We start from the raw sequence: 20664 nt of genomic DNA on the forward strand, positions 1-20664 counted from the left end.
ACAAAACTGTTAAAATATATTCTCTTATTAATTATCCTGTTTCATAACAATGGATCAATTTAATTAGTCTTGAATGATCTAATTAGGTTCAAATCATATTAATTCAACTTGATAGTATATTTTGAATTACTAATATATTTATCATTGTCATAACCACTAGTATCAGTGTATCACTATCATCAACATTATGAATGCTACCAATGCCATCATACCCTTTTGTGATCATCACACTACTAAGTATGGGGAATTCACATAGTTTTGCACTCAAATTCCTCACTCACTAAAATATTTACTTACAAATCAATCTCAATTTCATGCAACAAACCTTTTTGTATTAATCTCATGGATTGTGTATCATCCACCATGATTAATGATAAGAAAATGCATCGTCGTCCAACCCATTTAATAAGTATTCATAAAATACACGCAAATAAAAAATGGACACCTACATGTTAATTTATGGTTTTCGGATAAATTGTCATACTCTATACATAAAGAATTGCGAATTATGTAGACAACTTTTAGAATTATCCCTTTATCGTTGCATTTCAAAGATGGTCTATCTTTAATACTAGTCCCTAGAGTATTGGAATGCAAGAGATAAATATGAAAATAGTTTGAGCCTTAAAATAATAAATACTCTTAAATTTGTTAGTATCACATATGAGAATCATATCCTATCAGACTTATCCTAATATACCAATACTCTTTTTTCTTTTAATCGGTGCTACTAATTTACCATCAAAAAGTTTAACATTTCTCAATATTAGTGTGTTGATATGCACTATCGTGCCTGTCAACCCGCTTTCATATCGTTTGTAATGTATAGTTTGTATTTTATATATTCAAATATAATTTTTTGCGCTAAATTTACGGTTGAATTTATTCAATTGGTCTAATATTCAATTTTTTAAATACACTTGTAAAATAAGAATATAATAAGGATAAAATAAGAACATAATATTATATGGTTTTTTGGTAGAAATAAAAAGATATTGAAGGCAAAATAGGAAAACATAAATTACACCATGATGGGTGGTTATTTTGTGTTTTCCCTTTATTTAGATAGATAGATATTAAAGGTATAGTTTTTAATATAAAATTATGGGTATAAATTATATATATTATATATGCAAATATTTATACATAGAAAATATTCATAATTCATTTGAATTAATATTTTTTAAAAATCAATAATAAACAAATATAAATAATAGATAATACAATAATAATAATATATAAAACTTATACATTATACATATATTTTTTTCTCTAAAATTATTAATATTTTCTCCTTGATCTTTTAGAAAATAATAAATATAGTTATGTGGTGACCCAGCATAGAAAGCACTTCGAAATTCCAACTTATTCCCGAAGCGCGCCAAATCAACGACGAACCATCTCCCTCACTCCCCTAAACCACCACCACCACCACCGCGACAACAACCATGAAAAAACAAAAACAACAATTCATTTCCCGTTTTTTCGCACCGAAATCCCAAACCCCTCCTTCACCCACCGCTTCCTCTAACCCCAATCCTCCAACTCCCAAAAAAATCACCGCCACCGCCACTTTCTCTCCGTCCAAACGCGCCCTAACTTCTCAACTAACTCCCTCTCCCAAACCACCCAAATTACCCAAACTACCCTCTCAACCCGACCCTTCTCTTCACCAGCGCTTCCTCCACAAGCTTCTAGAACCTTCCACCGACCCTCCACAAACCCATCACCCTTCCAAACCGTTAAAATACACTCCGTTACAGCAACAAGTAGTGGAACTCAAACGTAACTACCGTGACGTTCTCTTAATGGTTGAAGTTGGTTATAGATACCGTTTTTTCGGCGAAGATGCTGAAAATGCTGCTAAGGTTTTAGGTATATACTCACATATGGATCATGATTTTTTAACCGCTAGCATACCGACTTTTCGATTAAATGTCCATGTGAGGAGGCTTGTTAACGCTGGCTATAAAGTTGGTGTGGTTAAGCAGACTGAGACTGCAGCCATTAAGGCTCACGGTTCGAACCGGTTAGGTCCGTTTTGTAGAGGTTTGTCTGCCTTGTACACCAAGGCTACATTAGAGGCGGCGCTGGATACAGGGGGAGCGGAAGAGGGGTGCGGTGGAGAGAGTAACTACTTGTTGTGTGTTGTGGAGAAGAGTGTTTTGAGAGAGAAATTGGATTCTGCAGTGGAGAGTGGTTTTGATGTGAGTATTGGATTTGTTGCTGTGGAGATATCAACAGGCGATGTCGTTTATGGAGAGTTCAATGATAATTTTCTAAGGAGCGCACTCGAGGCCGTGGTTTTGAGCTTGTCTCCTGCTGAGTTACTTCTTGGGGACCCTCTTTCCAAGCAAACAGAGAAGGTAGATTCTATTTGCAAGAGTGTTACTTGTCTCACAAGAAATGAAAATGAAAATAAAAATAAAAACAATTTGTTTCATTATGTTATAAATATAATTAGTGTATGTAGTTGCTGTACTTCATTTGACTTACAAGGTAACTTCTTTCATTGCCTTTGGAATGGTGACAATTTATACTATGGTCTTAAATATACTGTTTATTGGTTGTGAATCTTTAAAACTGAAACCGATCAGAGAACTTAAATCACACATCTGCATGGGTGTCTCTATATATGTAGTATGTACAACTATATTGTAGTATAGATTTCATGTTTATTTTTATAGAATTTCATGCTTCAATCGATCTCAACAAGAGAATAAACTCAATATAGCAGATATGAGAATATTGTGTTAGATGATGGACACACTAGGCAAGATAGAATTAGGGATCAATGCATTAAGGGGGTTGGTCATGTGTAAAAGAGACCAGTAGAAGCCCCAATAAGGAGGGTATATCAAATGAAGGTCAGTCTAATTTCTAGAGGCAGTGGGAGGCTAAGAAAAATCATATGCGAAACAATTAGAAAAGATTTAGAGGTTAACACATTACCAATGGACATGATTTCTGAATTATGATAGAGCATTATGACATCGTTTGTAGACCCAACCTAGTGGGACTAAGGTTTGGCTATTATTGTATGTACACAATTACAAGAAAATCGATTGAGGGGAAATCTGGTTGTACGGGAAAATAGCCACTGTGCATTAATGGTAAATGTCAGAATCTGGCATACCCAATTGAAACAATTTTCTAACATTCATAATGTTTTCTAGTATTCTTGGAAAGCCTCTCGAGACTGTTGAGATGATGTAATGCTAGGAAAGCTAATTTTCTAATCTATAAGATAGTTATGTTCTTTATACTATTAGATAAAAAAGTTCATGATATGTTAAATTATATTATCCTAACAAGGAGATGCGATTTCTTGATACTGTTTTACTAATAATAATCCCCTTAGAAAATTTCAAGTTAACTTATATGTATCAGTTTTCTAGTACCCTAATATTCACTGATGTAATTGGATATTCTATTATTAGTTATTGCTGGCTTTTGCTGGACCTGCTTCAAATGTTCGCGTGGAGCGAGCCTCACAAGATTGCTTTGCTAATGGAGGTGCTCTCGCTGATGTTATGGCCTTGTTTGAGAACATGGATGCAGGTAGTCCATCCGATCCAATGAAAAGTAATGACTTGGCTGAGTGCAGAAGTCAGCAGTTGGTAGTTAAGGTACTGAATAGTGAATACTGATATTTATAAAATTTGTTATTCTTGCAGCAAGCTTTGAAAAGTTCTAAAATCATAGTTTAGTGTTTGTTTGAGTAAGCTTTTTTCTCTTTGTCAACAGTCATCTTGTGGTTGTTGACCATGTCACTGGAATTGGTTTTCATAGTGAATTTTAAGTTATGATGAATATAATCAATTGATAAATTTTTATACACTTCTCCTTTTTAATTTAAATCTTATTTTACTTATGCAGATTGTCGTTATACATTTATTATTGTTCCGTTGATAACCTTCTTTGTTTCTATCTCTACTCTTTTGATTAAAAGGACATTATGAACATGCCAGATTTGGCTGTCCAAGCTTTGGCCTTAACTATTCGGCATTTAAAGGAATTTGGTTTTGAAAGTACTCTATGTTCAGGAGCTTCTTTAAGGCCCTTCTCAAGCAATATGGAAATGACCCTCTCAGCCAATGCACTTCAACAATTGGAGGTAATTATAACCTGTATTGTTCTTTTCTTGAGAGTTTGTAGTAATGACTCTAGCATATTTTATACTTTCATGCTGTGTGTTTCAATTTTTTCTTTACGTTCTAATTATGACAATTATAAATTAAGCTTATGTATGGTGGATGCTAATGATCCGCACAATTATCATGCAATGAAGTTAAACTGCAAAGCATTTTGTCTAAGGTTAATCAAAGGGTACTCATTCTAATTAGAATTAACTGGAATATTTAAAAGCTAATCAGTATCGCTGCACCATCTCAAGTCCCTATTCTCCATCAGTTACCAATCCTGCTAAATACACCTTTTCTACCATCTCTTTTTTTTTGGCACTGTTGTACATGGATGAATTGGTACAATTATTTCTTGAAGCATCCTGGCTTCTTCCTGATCACAGCATGTACATCTGTATTCTTTCTAACAAGGGGTCACAAGATCATAGATGATTCTGTGATATTCTGTTACAACTTTTGACCAAGCTTATTTTATACTTTTATTCTTGTATAAGCTAGAACTATTTGTTTTTCCCTCATAGCAGTTTATAATCCTCTTGCATATTGTTGCTGCTAATCAGAAAGTTCGGATGTTTTCAGGTTTTAAAGAATAGCAATGATGGATCCGAGAGTGGTTCCTTGCTGCGGATTATGAATCATACTCTTACTATATTTGGTTCCAGGCTTCTTAGGCACTGGGTATGGGATGCTCCCATTCCTTGTATACCACCATTCAATGTTGATTTATCAATTGTCCTTTCTTTACCAACCAAGGAAGTCCTTTCTTTAATTCTTCTTGTGCATGATACAGGTATCTCACCCATTGTGTGACCGAGCCTTGATTTCTGCTCGTCTTCATGCTGTATCTGAAATCGCAGAGTCCATGGGAACTTCTAATGGTACGAAGAGTATTGGATATGACGAGGAAGAATATAATGTAACAGCTGTACGCCCCGAGTTAGCTTACTTACTGTCGTTGGTTTTGACAACTCTGGGTCGCACACCTGATATACAGCGTGGGATTACAAGAATTTTCCATCGCACTGCTACCCCATCTGAGGTGATAAATGGCTTCTTATTGTCCAATGATGTATTTCACCATATTCTATAATTTAATCAATTGTCTTCATTCTCCTAGTAATTTCTTTTCACATTTTCTCTATACATTAGAGAGGGGGATTTAAATAGAACTGACATATTCTGTTGATTGCTTGATGGCAAGATTTTATGCTTGGGCATAGTGAGATTACAGATATCAACCTTTTAGTGTGAGCATTTAGTTAATATTCAATTTAAGAAAAATAAGCATGCTAAGAATTTGTTAGTAGTGTTGATATATGGTTATACTGTACATATGCTTTGAGTAAGAGCAGCCCATGATAAAAGGATGATTCAGAACCCATTTGAGAAATACAGCATAGTGTGTTTTTAATTGCAACATGTGTGGCATGGATGAGGCCTGGATACCTAATATATTAGTGTTTCTTTAATCTTTACCTAGATAACATGAGTATGTAAGGAGTGTGCTAATTTTCTGTACAAACTCTGGTTTCATTTAGGTCTTCGGAGTTTGTTGGTTAAAGGTTATTCTCCTTTGCATTGTTGGTTGTTTATCTAAGAAAATGAAGAAATCTACATAGGATATATGAAAGGTCGAGACTGTTTTTTAAACCTTGTGGCAAATTTCATGGTTAAGAAACAGAATAATTGTAATCAAACTTTTGTTTTTTTGTTTTTGGTGAAAATGTTCTTACTGTTGTGAAGTATAGAGTTCCAATTTAGTGTAAGGAAATAATTGAGAATGTTCTTAATTTTATATTGCTATTTTCTAATAGCTATAGGCATATGGTTTCTCGATGTATCATACATTATGGTTATAAATTGCCTAAAAAATTCTTATTTGACCAAAAATGTTCTTTTGATTTCTTGAATCATGTTGTCTTTTTACAGTTTGTTACAGTTATTCAAGCTATTTTGTCTGCCGCAAAACAGCTTCAGCAGCTTAGCATAGGCGAGGACGAGGACGATAATAATACATTGCACTCTAATCTGTTGAAAAAGTTAATTTTGACTGCTTCCTCTGCCAGTGTTATTGGTAATGCTGCAAAAATGTTGTCATCTTTAAACACAGGCTTTGCTGATCAAGGTGATCTAACAAATTTGATCATTGCATCTGAGGGACAATTTCCAGAGGTTTGTCTTTGTCCTTTGTCTGAGGAATTAAATTTTACCATTTGCTTCTTTTGTGGCTTCATTTTATACTTTGTACTTCAATCCTGAACCTTGTTGATATCATTACTATGAATAGGTTGTTAGAGCTCGGAAGAATTTTCAGATGGCGGTGGAACAATTAGATTCACTGATTACATTGTATCGCAAACAGTTTGGAATGCGAAGTTTGGAATTCATGAATGTTTCTGGAACAACTCATTTGATAGAGGTACTTTAATTGAAATACGGTTAATAAAATATCATTTGTATTACTAAATATCAATTTTATTTTCCTTTCTATTAAAAAGCTATTTCTGATTGCCCAATCCTTATTAAGTATAGTCAAGAAATCTGATTTATGATTCCACAGAGTTATGGATTGTTTGTCAATTAGTTTTAATTGCTATTTAATTTATTTTGGCTGCAGTTTTCTACTGAAGTGAAGGTGCCATTAAACTGGGTCAAGGTAAATAGCACAAAGAAAACAATACGGTATCACCCTCCTGAAGTAGTGGCAGCATTAGACAAGTTATCATTAGCAAAAGAGGAGCTTACTGTTGCCTGCCGAGCTGCTTGGGATAGATTTCTAAGGGACTACAGTGAACACTATCCTGAGTTCCAAGCTGCTGTTCAAGCACTAGCTGCTTTAGATTGTCTGCATTCACTTGCCATTCTTTCAACAAATAAGGTTTGTTCTTGAAGAAATTTTCAAGTTCCTCCAAATATTTGTGAAGTATTCTGTTAATATAGATCTCTATTTTTGTTGCAGGGGTATGTCCGTCCTGTGTTTGTGGGTGATAACGAGCCTGTTCAGATACAAATTTGTTCTGGTCGACATCCGGTATGAATTTAATTGTGTATACACTACGAAATTCACATCATTGTTTGTTTATATCTGATTTGCAAACTTATCCGCCTGTCCTCATCCTGTCTATGTCTATTTATTACATGTGGTCGTATGTGTTTAGTTCCTGAAAATTGTTTGTCACTTGTCAGCTCTTCTAAGATTTTTTGGAGGGATCAAAACAATTATGTTTGGTAGTTGCAGATTTAGTTGAAATGACTTGAATTTGTGACTTTATGTAGTTTTCAACTAACCATTTATTTTGTATTATGTTATTCGACACCACACCGGAATACTCTCTATCCTCAAATGATTGATCTAGTACTTTGACTTCTACGCATAGTTCATACAATATCCCCATTGTTTGATTGGTAACTAGAGTCTCATTATCGGAAGTCATTTCTCACCAGGTTTTGGAGACTACCTTACAAGACAATTTTGTCCCAAATGATACGTATATGCACGCAGACAGAGAGTACTGTCAGATTATTACTGGGCCCAATATGGGGGGTAAAAGTTGCTATATTCGCCAGGTGGCTTTGATCGCTATAATGGCTCAGGTAGAATAAATCTCGTGTCTGCTATCTTTCTGCTTTCGTTTGCTGTCATTGATGCATTATCTGTATGCCTGTTAGACATATTTTAATGAAGGTCTTGGATGCCTTGTCAATTGTCTTATAAATGTGTTGTAATTTTTAGAAAATTTCAATTTCTAGTTTATATCATACCTATTGACTGTTGAGGTTGTGCACTAGAGCAGATGACTTCGTAAATGCTGAAGGGAAATCGTTAAGCTGCTAAATCTATTGTCTTGAAGTTAATTTTTTTTGTTCAGTTCATTTCTTTATTATTGAACACATCAACTGCTGAACTATTTCCAGCTTCAAAATATTTAACCTAGTGCATTTTTTTGACAACTTTGTCCCTTACGGCTGTTGCTTTATTGAAACATGCTCTGATATCTCTAGGTTGGTTCCTTTGTACCAGCATCATCAGCAAAACTGCATGTCCTGGATGGGATCTACACCCGAATGGGTGCTTCTGACAGTATTCAGCAAGGGAGAAGCACCTTCCTAGAAGAACTAAGTGAGACTTCACATATACTTCATAACTGCACAGGACATTCACTGGTTATCATTGATGAGCTTGGGAGAGGTACTAGTACACATGATGGTATGGCCATTGCATATGCGACATTGCATTATCTTCTAAAGCAAAAAAGAAGCATGGTCCTCTTTGTCACTCACTATCCAAAGATTGCCGACCTCAGAACTGAATTTCCAGGCTCCGTTGGAGCATATTATGTGTCCCATCTGACCGCATACGATGATACAAGTAAAACCTCCAACTTGGATAATGAAGATATCACTTATCTATACAAGCTTGTACCTGGTGTTTCAGAGAGGAGTTTTGGATTTAAGGTGGCCCAGCTTGCACAGGTAAATACATAGAATTGTATATTACTTTGCACTGCTGCGTAAGCAATGTGTCATTTTTTTTGAGTTGATAAGAAATATGTGACATGTTGTAATTCTTTCTCGTGTAGAGCTAGTTCTTTCATTGCAAAGAAATAATAGGGCTGGGTAATTTTGGGGATTGCCTTGCCATCTGGTTTTGCCCACTGAGATCTCTAATCATTTATTGTTGAATTTCCTAATATATTGAATTTCATTTATGATAATTGGAAATGTCATGCTTTTCAGCTACCACCACATTGCATTAGTCGAGCCATTGTCATGGCTTCCAAATTAGAAGCACTGGTAAACAGTAGAATACATAGTAGATCAGGAAGGGAGCTACAGTTGGATGCATTGACAACTGATCAAGAGCAAGAACCACATCAGCTCATGTCTCAACGACACGATTGTCCAAGTCAAGAGTTTGATAGCGCTTGCAAGGAATTCTATTCAAACTTAAAAGCTGCAACACTAGATGATGATGATGATGACCATGCAAAAAGCTTTCAACTTTTGGAGCATGCTAGAAGCATTGCAAAGAAATTAATTGCAGGTTAAGTATCTCTTTTCCTCCTTTTTTTCTTCCCACACTTTTTAAGCAGAACTGCTATTGTTAACTACATTTCTATCTCATTGGGAATTAATAATTACTCATCAGCTTCATTCATCTTTGAATATATCATTTACTCCCCCCTACAAGAAAAGAAAAAAATGCATTTTCATTTGTTGACCATTTTCTTTATAGAAAAAATGACCTTTGTTCTCATTTTTTTACTTCCAGATATTATCTGTTTTATGTTTATCCTCAGAATTTTTGTATAAAATGCAAATTAGGGTCTACCAAAGCTCAATTTTGTTTCCTGTTATCAACTAACTGTTTTATCCGTGGTTGAAGACAGGAGTTGCTAGAAAAATTTCATCACAACACTAATAGATTTGTCTTGTGCTTTAACAGATGAAGGCAATTAGTATAAGTGAGGTAAACGACATGTATCGGAAACATGCAGAAGCAGGGGTTGAGAAGGCCTCCAGTGTTGTAGGTAATATTTTGCATCCGAATTTTGTATTTCATTTTGGTTAGGCCTTCTAGTTTTTGCCTCTTTACCCTGTTCCTAGCTGTTTTGTTTATATTTATTGTAATTTGGTTATGCTTGGGAAATTTACTGTGGTGTGCATGGATGTTCTAATTTTGGCCAATGAGAGTTTTACTGTGATATGTCCGAATTAGTTGGTCTCTTTTTAGTTATTGATTGGCAATGCTATTTTGAATAAGTTACTTGATTCACCTACCTCAAATATTATGATAGATCAGTAAGCAGCATTAGTGGTTAATGTTTTTCCAAAGTGTAGAGTAGGTTACTTAAAACTAGGAATAGAATAATGTGTCCAAGAACTAAGTATTTACTTCAAACTTTCTAGTGCTCTTAAGGAATAGGTAACATGATATGAAGTTTGATAAGTGCCATGTTTGAAAATTTGATGGATGGTGATGATTGAAAATGCATAGCAAAGAAAGTTGTTGTATGAGGACAAGAGAGAAGGGATATGCAGCATCATTGTCAGATAAAAATGTTGATGGAGCTTTCAGAAGTGAAGAAAGATCACAAGTCATGCTATATGTTGCCCATGTAAATCTTTACAAATGACTTGTATTGAGATACGATCATAATAATGTACTTATTTTATGATAATGTACTATACTCCAACACACTCTCAATATCTAAAGATTTTAATATATGATTTCTAAAATATGAATATTCACATTCGGAATACTTTCTAAATATATGTTAATAAATATATACTAACTTATGAATATATAAAATTATAAATTGAAAATTACTATCATGGTTTTTGGTAGGTATACCGAGAACTTTATAATGCTAAATCGATTGTTAATAGTTACCTTTTAATCTTATGCTTGTTTCTTTTTGGACAAATATTTTTTGTTTTGAACTATGTTGTGAACTAATGAAAACATGTAATCTCAATCCAATATATATTTTAGGATATAGTTTGAGATAACATATCATTGTTATTTGTTTTTTACTAAATCTTTCTTGCTAATTAGCATTCTCCGTTTATTTAAAGCCAAATTATTAGATTTTCATACCGAATAGATATTAGCTTAATAATTTATAAGATATTCCATATGATAGAAAAAATTGGGCAATTTTAATGTTTTTTCTTTCATTTTAATGTTTTTTGTCGACAATGTTTCCTTGAAAACCAATCTTTCTTTCTTGATAGAATAATAAATAAAGATCAAACCCATACCAAATTTGTAAATCAGAGTGATTTAAAACATGTACTCAAATCAATAGCCTTAGCCACTATATCCATAAATGAACCCAAAATATATATTTGATAGCCATCAAAAGTTTAGTTAGTGCATAAAGTCTTTATCCCACGTCGCTTTTAATAGAGTGAAACATACTAATAAGACTAGTTAAGTTTAGTTAACTTTCATAATTTAAACAATATCACAATATTACAATTTTAACTTCACTTATTATTAGACTATTCTATACTTAACTACCCTGAAAAAACAAATTTTAATGTCGATCTTTATTAATTTATTGAAGTATAGATAATTAAAACATTTAACGAGAACAAACATATACAAACATAATTCACTCAATTAGTTTATTGTTGATGAATGAAAAATTAGAAATAATTAAAACATTTAACAAGAACAAGCATAAATAAATCACAAATTTGTGTAAATATAATGCTCAACAAATTTTTGTTTACCAGCTTTTATATGAATGTTTTTTGTAATTTGTAAAGTAGGTAATAAGTAGGGCACAGGGAGACAGCAAATCTGAGAGTGGCTAACACATATAAATTTAAGGTTGCCATTTGTTGGGTACTATCAAGGTATCCTCTCACCATTTTTGGATAAAAAATTATTATTTCTTTGAGTTTGTGATCATCCCAATAAATATGCTCCCAGAAATTAAACTTATTTTATTTATTATTATTATTATTAATTCGTTAACAAATGTTTCCTATTCTAACTAGAGAGATTGTATGCACAAAAAGAGGTAAGAATTTTTCTACGTTATTTATATATTATTAATTATTTATATTTATTTGTTATTGATTTTATTAAGTAATATAAATCAGTAAAAAATAATATAATAAATATATATAAAATTATATATATAAATGTTACACTGATGGATTTTACACCTTACTGAATGCTAGAAGCCTCTTTTGGTAAATTCAGCACACTTCTTTGAATCCGCATCTGATGTAGTCCCTCTTTCTATTCCTCACTTTCATGTTTTTGATAATAAATAATTTTTTAAAATAAAAATAAAACTAAAGAGCTAAGTTTCCTTTTCAACTACATCATATAAATTTATTCCAATCTTCCTCCCAAACCGGATGCTATAGTGCCAATATAAACCAAAATTCTGTTATAGTCTAATTCTAATCTTAAACTAGTTTTTATTTCAAATTAGTTTTATATGTTTTTTATACAAATCAATTATTTTAAAATAGTGTTATTTGAATAAGTCAAATTTAAAATGAAGATTATTATTATTGTAAGTAAAAGTTTGATTTAGAGAGAGATGAAAGAAGAAAAAAGGTAAATAAAAAAGGGGAAAAGGTGAAGTATTAAACCCTTTGTACTTGTTGGTTCATTCTCAACACAGCTACTCTTCAACGACAACCTCTTCCATAGACCATGTTGTTCCTTCTTTCTCAAAGGTATCCTCTCTCTCTCTCTCTCTCTCTCTCTCTCTCTCTCTCTCTGCATCACACACAAAACTACACTAACCAAATACGTGCATGTATATGTCTTGATTCTTTATGTTTGAAGGAAAATTGAAGTCGAGTGTGATTAGATCTCCATCTGAATTCGCCAACCCATTGTTTTTTTAGCTTCAAAGTTTTTGTTTTTATTATTTGTTTCCTGGTTGTGAAATTTTGATTGATCAGAAGTTCAGAACAATGATGGTGGTGCCTTTTCCTGGAATTGTTCTTGTTTTTTGTTTAGGATTTGGCAATTTCTAAGATCTGGTGCTGAAGATTTCAATTTGATTGTATGAGGCTTTGTGTGTAAAGAAGGGTCATGGAATTGAGGAAAACATTAAGTTGTGTCTGATTGTCACCATGAGTGAAGTATGAGTAATTGAATTGGAGAATTTTATTTTAAAATCAGTGATTGAATTGAGAATATGAGTAATTGAATTGGTGAATTTGATTGAGAATATCAGTGTCAGTTGTTCCTTTTGGGTTCAATGCTTTCTCATTCTGATTGAATTTTATTTCTCACTCATTTAATATCCAATTTTCATGTCCAGTGACCAGCTTTTAATTTTGCATGAATGTGGTTTTGATTCCTAATCCACATGAAATTGAAAAACTCTCTTTGTCTCCTACGTCTTCTCCATGGTTTTTCTTTCTTCCTTGCTTCTCCTTTCTCTACTGCTTAAGTTGCACTCCCCAGTGACCCCTAACATGTAGATGAATGATGGCCACGATTATGGTGAGATTTTAGATCTATCGGAACTAAAAGATTTGTTCAGGCATGTTTGTGATAAACATAAAATGGAATCAACGGTGTTTACTCGAGAGATTTTTGGAAATCATGAATTGCTTGCTGGAGATGCTGTATTAGTGATTTTGTTATATCTAATTCGTAAGTTCAGGCAAAACTTATTGAGTTAAATAACCATGGGTCGCGGTTAGTCCATTTTGGTTCTTGATATATGTGTATAAAATTGTTTGTTTCTGTAGTCTTTGTTTATTTCATAATGTTCACTCTCCTTTTCATGTACTGCCATATAGTTTTAACCTGATGGTTTATACTTCTTGTTGGTTGTTAATTTGGTTTTTAGGTTTACCCTGCACTAAAATTCAGTAAGAATGTGGAAAGTCGGCATAATGGAAAACTGTGACTCTAACATAAGGAGATGGGAGGATCTGGACACAGATATTTTGGTGAAGATTTTTCAGCTGCTTGACATCTTTGACTTAACTTCTGGCATTGCGCATGTTTGTAGTGCGTGGCGATTGGCTTGTTGTGATCCACTACTATGGAAAACGCTTGATTTATCAATGTTAAGATCTAATTTCATCAAGATTCCATTAGAGCCATTTGTTTATGTTGATGGACGATCTGATCGAACATTAACCCGTTTATTGAAAATTTCCTTGAGTCTCGGCAGGCAGAGTATAGTGACATTGATTTTCCATTTCAACTTGTACGTAAGTGATGAACAACTGACATACACTGCTGAAAGGTAATTTCAAATTTCATAAACAATATCATTTCAAATTTCATAAACAATATGTATAAAACATGTTAGTGCAAACCATGTAAATCAATATGCTCTAGGTTTGTCTTTAAGGAAAGAAACTTATGACCTTTTTTGAGGAATATGATTTGTTGATTGTCTTTTCCTTTGATACTAACATTATAACAATACTTGATATTAGAGCAATAATTTTTTAGGGTTAGCCTCCTGTGAGGTTTTTTTGTTTATTTTTTGCATGGAGTAGTGATAAATATTTGAAAATAATTAAATGCTAACAACTTGTTTTAGGACAGTTTAGTTCCTTTTCCATTTTGAGAAGAGAGGGTACAAGTATTTAAATGGAAAATTAAGGTGCTCATTCTCTTCTAAAAACAGAGAACACGGTTTTTTTCCTTCCCGATTTAGTGCCTTATTAACTGATCTTCTCCCTTGTTGCAGGTGCCCAAAACTCAAACGACTGGTCATGCCAGCTTGGAACAGAATTAAGTTAACCGGAATGTGCAAGGCCATTCGTGGGTGGAATGAGCTAGAGTCCTTGACAATGCCTTGTATAGCAAATCCACCCTATATTCTTGAAGAGATATCAATGCATTGCAAGAACTTTAGTGAACTGAAGATTATGGGGCCATGCGACATTTATTTCGCTTCCTCCCTTGCTGCATTTCTTCCAAAACTGAAAGTCTTGAGCCTTCGATGTTCAACCTTATACAAGGATGTTCTGATTCTCATCCTAGATAGCCTACAACATTTAGAAGTTCTCAACATATCACATTGTATTCTGATGGAAGTCGCCCCGCCTCCTAATTACAATAGAATTATTAAAGAAATCGATCAGTCTATTCGTCAGAAGGCTTCTCGGTTACGCCAATTTCTAACATGCATGGACGGCACATGCATCATGTGCCAACGTACAAGTGCCGATGAAGGGCTAGTTAGGTGGTACAAGTATGAAGAAGGGCTTTGGAAAAGAGATGAGGTCAGATCTCTCTCACTTTAAGCTGAAGAAAGTGATCTGCTACTTATGTTGTTACTGCTTTTACAACATTTTCTGCTATCTTAATTGTAGATCCAAATAAACTTGATGTTGTTGTTCCTTCTAGAAGGAGTTTATCAAATCCTGTAACTGTACATAGAAATTAAGTTTTATTTTCTGTTCCAAATATAAGTGTAATGGAATTTGTTAGACAAATTTAATTTATGTGGAGAGATTCGTTTTGTGACAATTTTTAGTCACCAAATTACATGCAACGATGCATCAACTATTTTTCACCTATTTACTCGGAGATTGTCAAATATCAAATGTATAGTTTTAATTATATATTCATCACACAATACAAGTAAGTCAAACATGTTTATGTGCTTATTTTTTACCAAACAAATCAACAAGAGTTATTTGACTAGGGAAATTAACTGAATAAAATGTATTATTAAATGAATTATAATTTTTCATTTTAGCCGATATAATTAATAAATTTAATTAATTTAGCAAGTTTAATAGTTAGCAAGAAGGAAGTGTAAGTAGGTTATAAGTTAGATAGAGATGAGTAGAGAAATAAAAGATGAAAAGTAATGAAGAAAAGTAGTAGAATTTGAGTTGTACAGGAAATGGTATTGATTTAATATTTGGAGGTTGCTTTTGTTTTCTCTTTTGAGTCCCTTTATGTTCGTTTTTATGACTTTTCTGATGCCCTTGTGTTTATGATGATTTGATTTTTTAAGGTTCTTTTACATAAGTGAAGGATTGAAAGTCTATTTTTTCAGTCATTTCTTTGTGTTGTTGGGCATTAACTAATTATCAAATTAGCTATACAATTATTATCTTATTACCTGCATTGATCACATCTTGGACTTTACTAACCAGATTTTAAATAGTTGACCAAATGATGGATATCATTAGGGAGTGGGAGGCGTTTATATAAGTAAGTCAATGTATGTGAACTTCTCAATAAGCAACCTATTTCAGAAAATAACTATCATATATAACATGTTCCAACCAATTGCATAAATACTTTAAGATAAGTTAAAATCAAATATAAAACATCTTGTAAATGTAAGCTATATGTATACTTCCACAATAATTGTCACCTTAAGATAATACACATACACTATGGTAATTATTTAAGAAGTTAATTATAATATAAAATAATGTACTTTGAAATTACCAATATTCTTTCCACTTTCAAAAGAAATAGTTTAAGTAATTAATGTATGAAAATGTAATATAAAATGATAAATATAGAAAGAAATAGTTGGTGTGATTTCCTCAAATGACAAATTAAATGAAAAAACTGAAAATTTATTAAAGCTACAATCAAAATGAGAGAGATAAAATATTGATGATAGAACATTGTTATGACATTGGAATTTGGAACTTCTGATATACTTTAGAATCTATAAAAATTGGAAGCGATTTGTGTACATGTAAAAAATTAATAATTTGTGTAATTTTACTAAAACTATGATATAATTTACTATAAATTTTATGTACTAATTTAATTGTCATATTTATAATGGAAGACAATGTTAATTTTTTATTTATCCATTATATTGTTGCCTATATTATTATTATATAGTAAGCAAGACAGAAAAATTGCTAAAGATAAAACAAATCAATGGTTTCCTTATTTTGTTGAAAAACTAAAGTCAATATTTATAAAAATGCAAATGGAATAATATAATATCTTTTAAAGTGATAATGTAAGATTCTATTCAATTTGGATTATTCAATATATTGAAAATATGATATATTTATTGAGCAATGGTTACTCACCTTAGAGGCAATCTTATATGAAAGGGCACAAATATTTTGCTAAAGATGTGATAAAATAAAAATATAGAGATATAACTTTTTGTCCATAGTATAGATATTTTAAGGCAATCATATTTGTCAAAATCATTCATAATAACATGGCAGTGCTAACTCTCTCACCAAAGGGACTCAGAACTAAGTTGTTACTTAAAGAAATACAACTATATAATACATGAATGAAGCACACACATATATATATATATATATCAAATTTAATTTAAGTTAATTATAATTAAATGATAAAATTGTATAAATACAGTGAGATACGGTGAGTAACATCGCATGTAACCAATGGTATTGTTGTGAAATTATAGGAATGTAGTAGCTGTGTGTGTCATAGAAAATATCTTGTTAATAACAAAATATCAGACAAAAATCATTAATGAAATATCAAACTAACATGGTAAGGTGTGGTTTAAGGGGATTCACATAGTAATCCTAATCCTTTTACTGTATCAGTATCCACCTATTCAAGCCTTGAATTGGTAAGAAAATATCAACAAGATTGTTAAAATTTTATTTCAAAATTAATTGATAATAATAGAAATAACTCAACATATATTTAAACTATTTCCGATATAATAAGATAAGTAATGTAACACTTACTTTTCAAATATGACCGATGCTAGAAGAAGATTGGATTCATAACTTTAAAAATAATATGCTAGAGAGAGAAGTCAACGTCACCCAAGCTTTTTAACTTTCAGAAAATATGTTCTAGAAATATTTTGTACAAGGCCGACACACCATTATTTATTCCATTGTATTCGTTTTGACCATTATAATAATAATAATATGTATGAATTGAAGATGGCACATTAATAATATTCTTTTACCATAATCATTGTATATATGTTAACTATTTTAACTTTCATATTTTCTGATATAATTTTCTAAAAATACTAATATATTTTGGAAAAGGATAACCACCTTGATTAGTTTAAAAGCATTGGTCTTATCGGTTTGGAAAATAACAATTAACAACGATAGTAAATTTGTAGAATTGTGAAAACAAGTAATTGATATAATAGTAAATAATTAATATATGATATTGTTATACTACTTTATTTTGAATTAATTAATATTTATCCTAATTACTATAAAAAAATATTGAGAACATAAACTATTGACAACTTTATTATCAGTGAAATTACAATAACAAACAAAATATATGGAAGATTCATTTCAATCAATAGATTTGTATGAGATGAAATGTGAGCGCAATATGTTGTCCTTGTCATCCACATAAAAAGAAAAAAAATTATTTGCCTAAGAAAATATGTACAAAAACTAATAATTCAATCTCTTTTTACATATATCCAATATAATACAAATATCAAAGAATAGTAATAATAAACTGTTTACTTGTTTAGATAGCATATATATAAGAAGCATTGTCATTGTGAGAGTATATTTTGTTATACAAAGAGATTGATTGTTGAGAATTAACCATGTTGAAGAATGAGCAGTGTACTCTGTTATATTGAGTTTTTTCTTCCTTTGTTTAGAAAATTTGTCGTTCTTTAAGGGTGGGCTATATTTTTTTATTGCAATTTTCACCCCTAATAAATAATATTGTCAGAATTATACTTCAATTTTTGACCTTGCATAATATATCTGAATCTAACTTTGTCATGCTTGATATTATAGATGTTCCTTTAATTGCAATACATTGTTGGTGTAAAGGTGATAAAATATAATAAAATACATGATTTTTTTTTGGTTTACACCGTGTATTTTCGCACTAGAGTCAATTCTATCCAAACTGAGAATATCATAAATATGTGAGACCAACTCTCACAACGAATATTTTTTTCATTCACAAGACTTAAATTTGATATTTTATTTAAGGACAATCAAACATGTATCAACATTGGTGAATAAATACATAAAATATTTACAATAATATAAATATGCGTGTAATATAAATTGAATAAAAAAATGTAATAATAATAATAATAAATGGGGTTGTTAAGAAAGTATCATGATATTTTTTTTGGTAAAAGTAAAAGAGGTGGGGATGTGATAAAGGGTTGAAGGAGTATTCCCATTCATATTCTCTCTCTCTCTCTCTCTTTCTCTCTTGAATAGTAATAAGGAATGGAATCATCATCTTCTTCATCTTCAGCATTTTCATCTGTGGTTGAGAAAGAAACGACGTCGTCAGGGGTTTGGACAGATGAGAAACATGGCCACTTCCTCAACACCATTGAAGCTTCATTCGTCACCACAATGTTGCACCGTTACCGCCTTCATCGCCACCTCCCTCACACCTCCGTTTCCAAACCAAATAACATCAACAACAACAAACATGCACTCTCACCCTCAGGTATATATATATATCATATTATATCACCACCTCATTCCATTCATCACCTTTCCTTATTACTTATTATTAATTGTATGATCGATACTCCCAACAAACTAATGTGTTTATAAGAATCGAACCCTTAAATTTTATAATTTATTTTATTTATTGTGAATGTTATTATATTTTGGTTAAGTTGTTATAATGATACATTTGATTTAATGCGTTTTCCGTGAAACAAGGTTGTTCTACGGGGTTTGACTTGGATATTTATCGTTAACAAAATATCCAATATACCACTTAGATATTTTTTCCCTCTCACTTTCCTATCTCGTTAATATTTTATACACTCTGATACTTTAATGCATTAAACTCTTCCTATTTCGGTATTTCCCTATACATTATTTTCTATATTCCTCATCACAATTTTTATGACCTTTTTTTATTTTCTTTTTGTTTTGATTCCATGTAACAGATTCAGTGGTACCAAGAATCAGAAGAAGAACAAGGAGAAGAACAACACAACCCCAGAATTCCTCACAGGAACAGGTGCGAGCTTTTTGTGTCTCAAATTCTGAAGATCCAAGACCTATTTGTTTTGTCAAAACACTAAATTATATAAATTATTTGTTATTTAAAAAAGAAATGAAAAAATGACCCACATAATTAAGAAACTCTGTTGATTGTGATTAACTCATTCACGCGAGTCAATAATGTGAGAACTTTGTATACAACATGTAGCTTCACCTTTATTTGCTATATCTCCCTTTTTTTGGCTTATATACAATATTCAATTCATTCGGTCTTTTCCACATGGAGGTAGAGAATATTTTGGTAATCTATGTTTGAGGTCATAACCATGTGGGTTGTTTTATCTTCTTCAATGTCTAGGATATGTAACAAAATATCTTCTCAACCTTAGTGCTTAGAGTCAAGTTTAAGAGGCTAAAAACTAAAAAAGGTCATGTTATATTAGAAAATTAAATTTTTTAATTTTTATATACCGAAGAAGGATCACATGTCCCAATAAATTTATGTCTCCATGTCTCAAACCAATTACATTTGTTTTTTATGAATTTTTTCTTTACTAGTTGTTATTTTTTTTGATAGAATTGATATATAATAAGACACCAAATCTTGAGACATGTGTTCTCCATTCGTACTTAACTTGTGATTTTGTGTGTCCCCGCAGGTGGTCCCACAGCTAGAAAATGCAAGAGAAGGTTTTGGTGAAAATGATGATAAAGAGTAGACAAGTGATATTGATTGTGTCTCTTCCTAACCTGTCCAGAAAGAAGAAGAAGAAGAAAATATTAGAGCTTTTATTTTAATTTTTATTTCCTTTTTTCGTAGGCAAAATTTGCATTTCTTTCTCCGTTTTTCTTAGGTTTCTTTTTTTATTTAATTTAACTTCTACCATGCGATGCCTTGTAATATTTTGTCAGTCCTTTTCCCCTTTATTTTGTACTTTTAAGTTGTTAGTTATTAAAGTGATATAAGCATTTCTCTACACGCTACAGTGGTTTCTTTTTACATGTTACATTTGCATGTGTGTAGAATAAGAACAAGAAACTTGAAATTAAGTGTCATTTGCACATGATATTAAAATATTAGAACGATCTTTAAACAATGCTTTATATA

The 20664-nt window shown here is 31.8% G+C and overlaps 3 protein-coding genes across 7 annotated transcripts; all 3 read left to right on the forward strand.

The window, feature by feature from the left end:
• On the forward strand, positions 1366-19930 carry LOC109346802 (DNA mismatch repair protein MSH3). Of its 3 annotated transcripts, none has more exons than XM_019586597.1 (14): positions 1366-2366; positions 3441-3629; positions 3953-4117; positions 4725-4823; positions 4936-5184; positions 6075-6317; positions 6433-6564; positions 6763-7023; positions 7105-7176; positions 7590-7739; positions 8148-8334; positions 8464-8618; positions 8883-9189; positions 9592-9856. In XM_019586597.1, exons 1-14 carry the CDS (start codon positions 1449-1451, stop codon positions 9603-9605), a joined length of 3141 nt encoding a protein of 1046 aa, XP_019442142.1. In that variant the 5' UTR covers positions 1366-1448; the 3' UTR covers positions 9606-9856. The 3 variants fall into 3 exon arrangements, 2 of the variants coding, with proteins under 2 accessions (XP_019442142.1, XP_019442140.1); XR_002107559.1 differs by adding an exon at positions 19915-19930 and having other exon boundaries at positions 1368-2366; positions 8148-8618; positions 9592-9806; XM_019586595.1 differs by having other exon boundaries at positions 1368-2366; positions 8148-8618.
• On the forward strand, positions 12213-15129 carry LOC109346803 (F-box/LRR-repeat protein At3g48880). 2 transcript variants are annotated; one of them, XM_019586598.1, is made up of 3 exons: positions 12213-12353; positions 13487-13891; positions 14345-15129. In XM_019586598.1, exons 2-3 carry the CDS (start codon positions 13515-13517, stop codon positions 14901-14903), a joined length of 936 nt encoding a protein of 311 aa, XP_019442143.1. In that variant the 5' UTR covers positions 12213-12353; positions 13487-13514; the 3' UTR covers positions 14904-15129. The 2 variants fall into 2 exon arrangements, with proteins under 2 accessions (XP_019442143.1, XP_019442144.1); XM_019586599.1 differs by having other exon boundaries at positions 12216-12358; positions 13476-13891.
• LOC109346804 lies at positions 17739-20534 on the forward strand. 2 transcript variants are annotated; one of them, XM_019586601.1, is made up of 4 exons: positions 17739-17745; positions 18814-19044; positions 19499-19572; positions 20216-20534. In XM_019586601.1, the coding sequence occupies exons 2-4, from the start codon at positions 18816-18818 to the stop codon at positions 20273-20275; spliced, it is 363 nt and encodes a 120-aa protein (XP_019442146.1). In that variant the 5' UTR covers positions 17739-17745; positions 18814-18815; the 3' UTR covers positions 20276-20534. The 2 variants fall into 2 exon arrangements, with proteins under 2 accessions (XP_019442146.1, XP_019442145.1); XM_019586600.1 differs by lacking the exon at positions 17739-17745 and having other exon boundaries at positions 18755-19044.

The sequence above is a fragment of the Lupinus angustifolius genome, chromosome LG04 (genome assembly GCF_001865875.1).
Source record: "Lupinus angustifolius cultivar Tanjil chromosome LG04, LupAngTanjil_v1.0, whole genome shotgun sequence".
In the NCBI taxonomy this organism is placed as follows: Eukaryota; Viridiplantae; Streptophyta; class Magnoliopsida; order Fabales; family Fabaceae; genus Lupinus; species Lupinus angustifolius.

What these genes read in the sequence shown, in the direction of transcription:
- LOC109346802 (XM_019586595.1), top strand. Translation starts at nt 1,449, where the DNA reads ATGAAAAAACAAAAACAACAATTCATTTCCCGTTTTTTCGCACCGAAA. An exon ending in CCAGGCTTCTTAGGCACTGG is followed by an intron (nt 4,824 to 4,935) that starts GTATGGGATGCT and finishes TGCATGATACAG; the next exon opens with GTATCTCACCCATTGTGTGA. An exon ending in GAACAACTCATTTGATAGAG is followed by an intron (nt 6,565 to 6,762) that starts GTACTTTAATTG and finishes TTTTGGCTGCAG; the next exon opens with TTTTCTACTGAAGTGAAGGT.
- LOC109346803 (XM_019586598.1), top strand. Translation starts at nt 13,515, where the DNA reads ATGTGGAAAGTCGGCATAATGGAAAACTGTGACTCTAACATAAGGAGA. An exon ending in CTGACATACACTGCTGAAAG is followed by an intron (nt 13,892 to 14,344) that starts GTAATTTCAAAT and finishes CCCTTGTTGCAG; the next exon opens with GTGCCCAAAACTCAAACGAC.
- LOC109346804 (XM_019586601.1), top strand. Translation starts at nt 18,816, where the DNA reads ATGGAATCATCATCTTCTTCATCTTCAGCATTTTCATCTGTGGTTGAG. An exon ending in ACATGCACTCTCACCCTCAG is followed by an intron (nt 19,045 to 19,498) that starts GTATATATATAT and finishes TCCATGTAACAG; the next exon opens with ATTCAGTGGTACCAAGAATC. An exon ending in AGAATTCCTCACAGGAACAG is followed by an intron (nt 19,573 to 20,215) that starts GTGCGAGCTTTT and finishes GTGTCCCCGCAG; the next exon opens with GTGGTCCCACAGCTAGAAAA.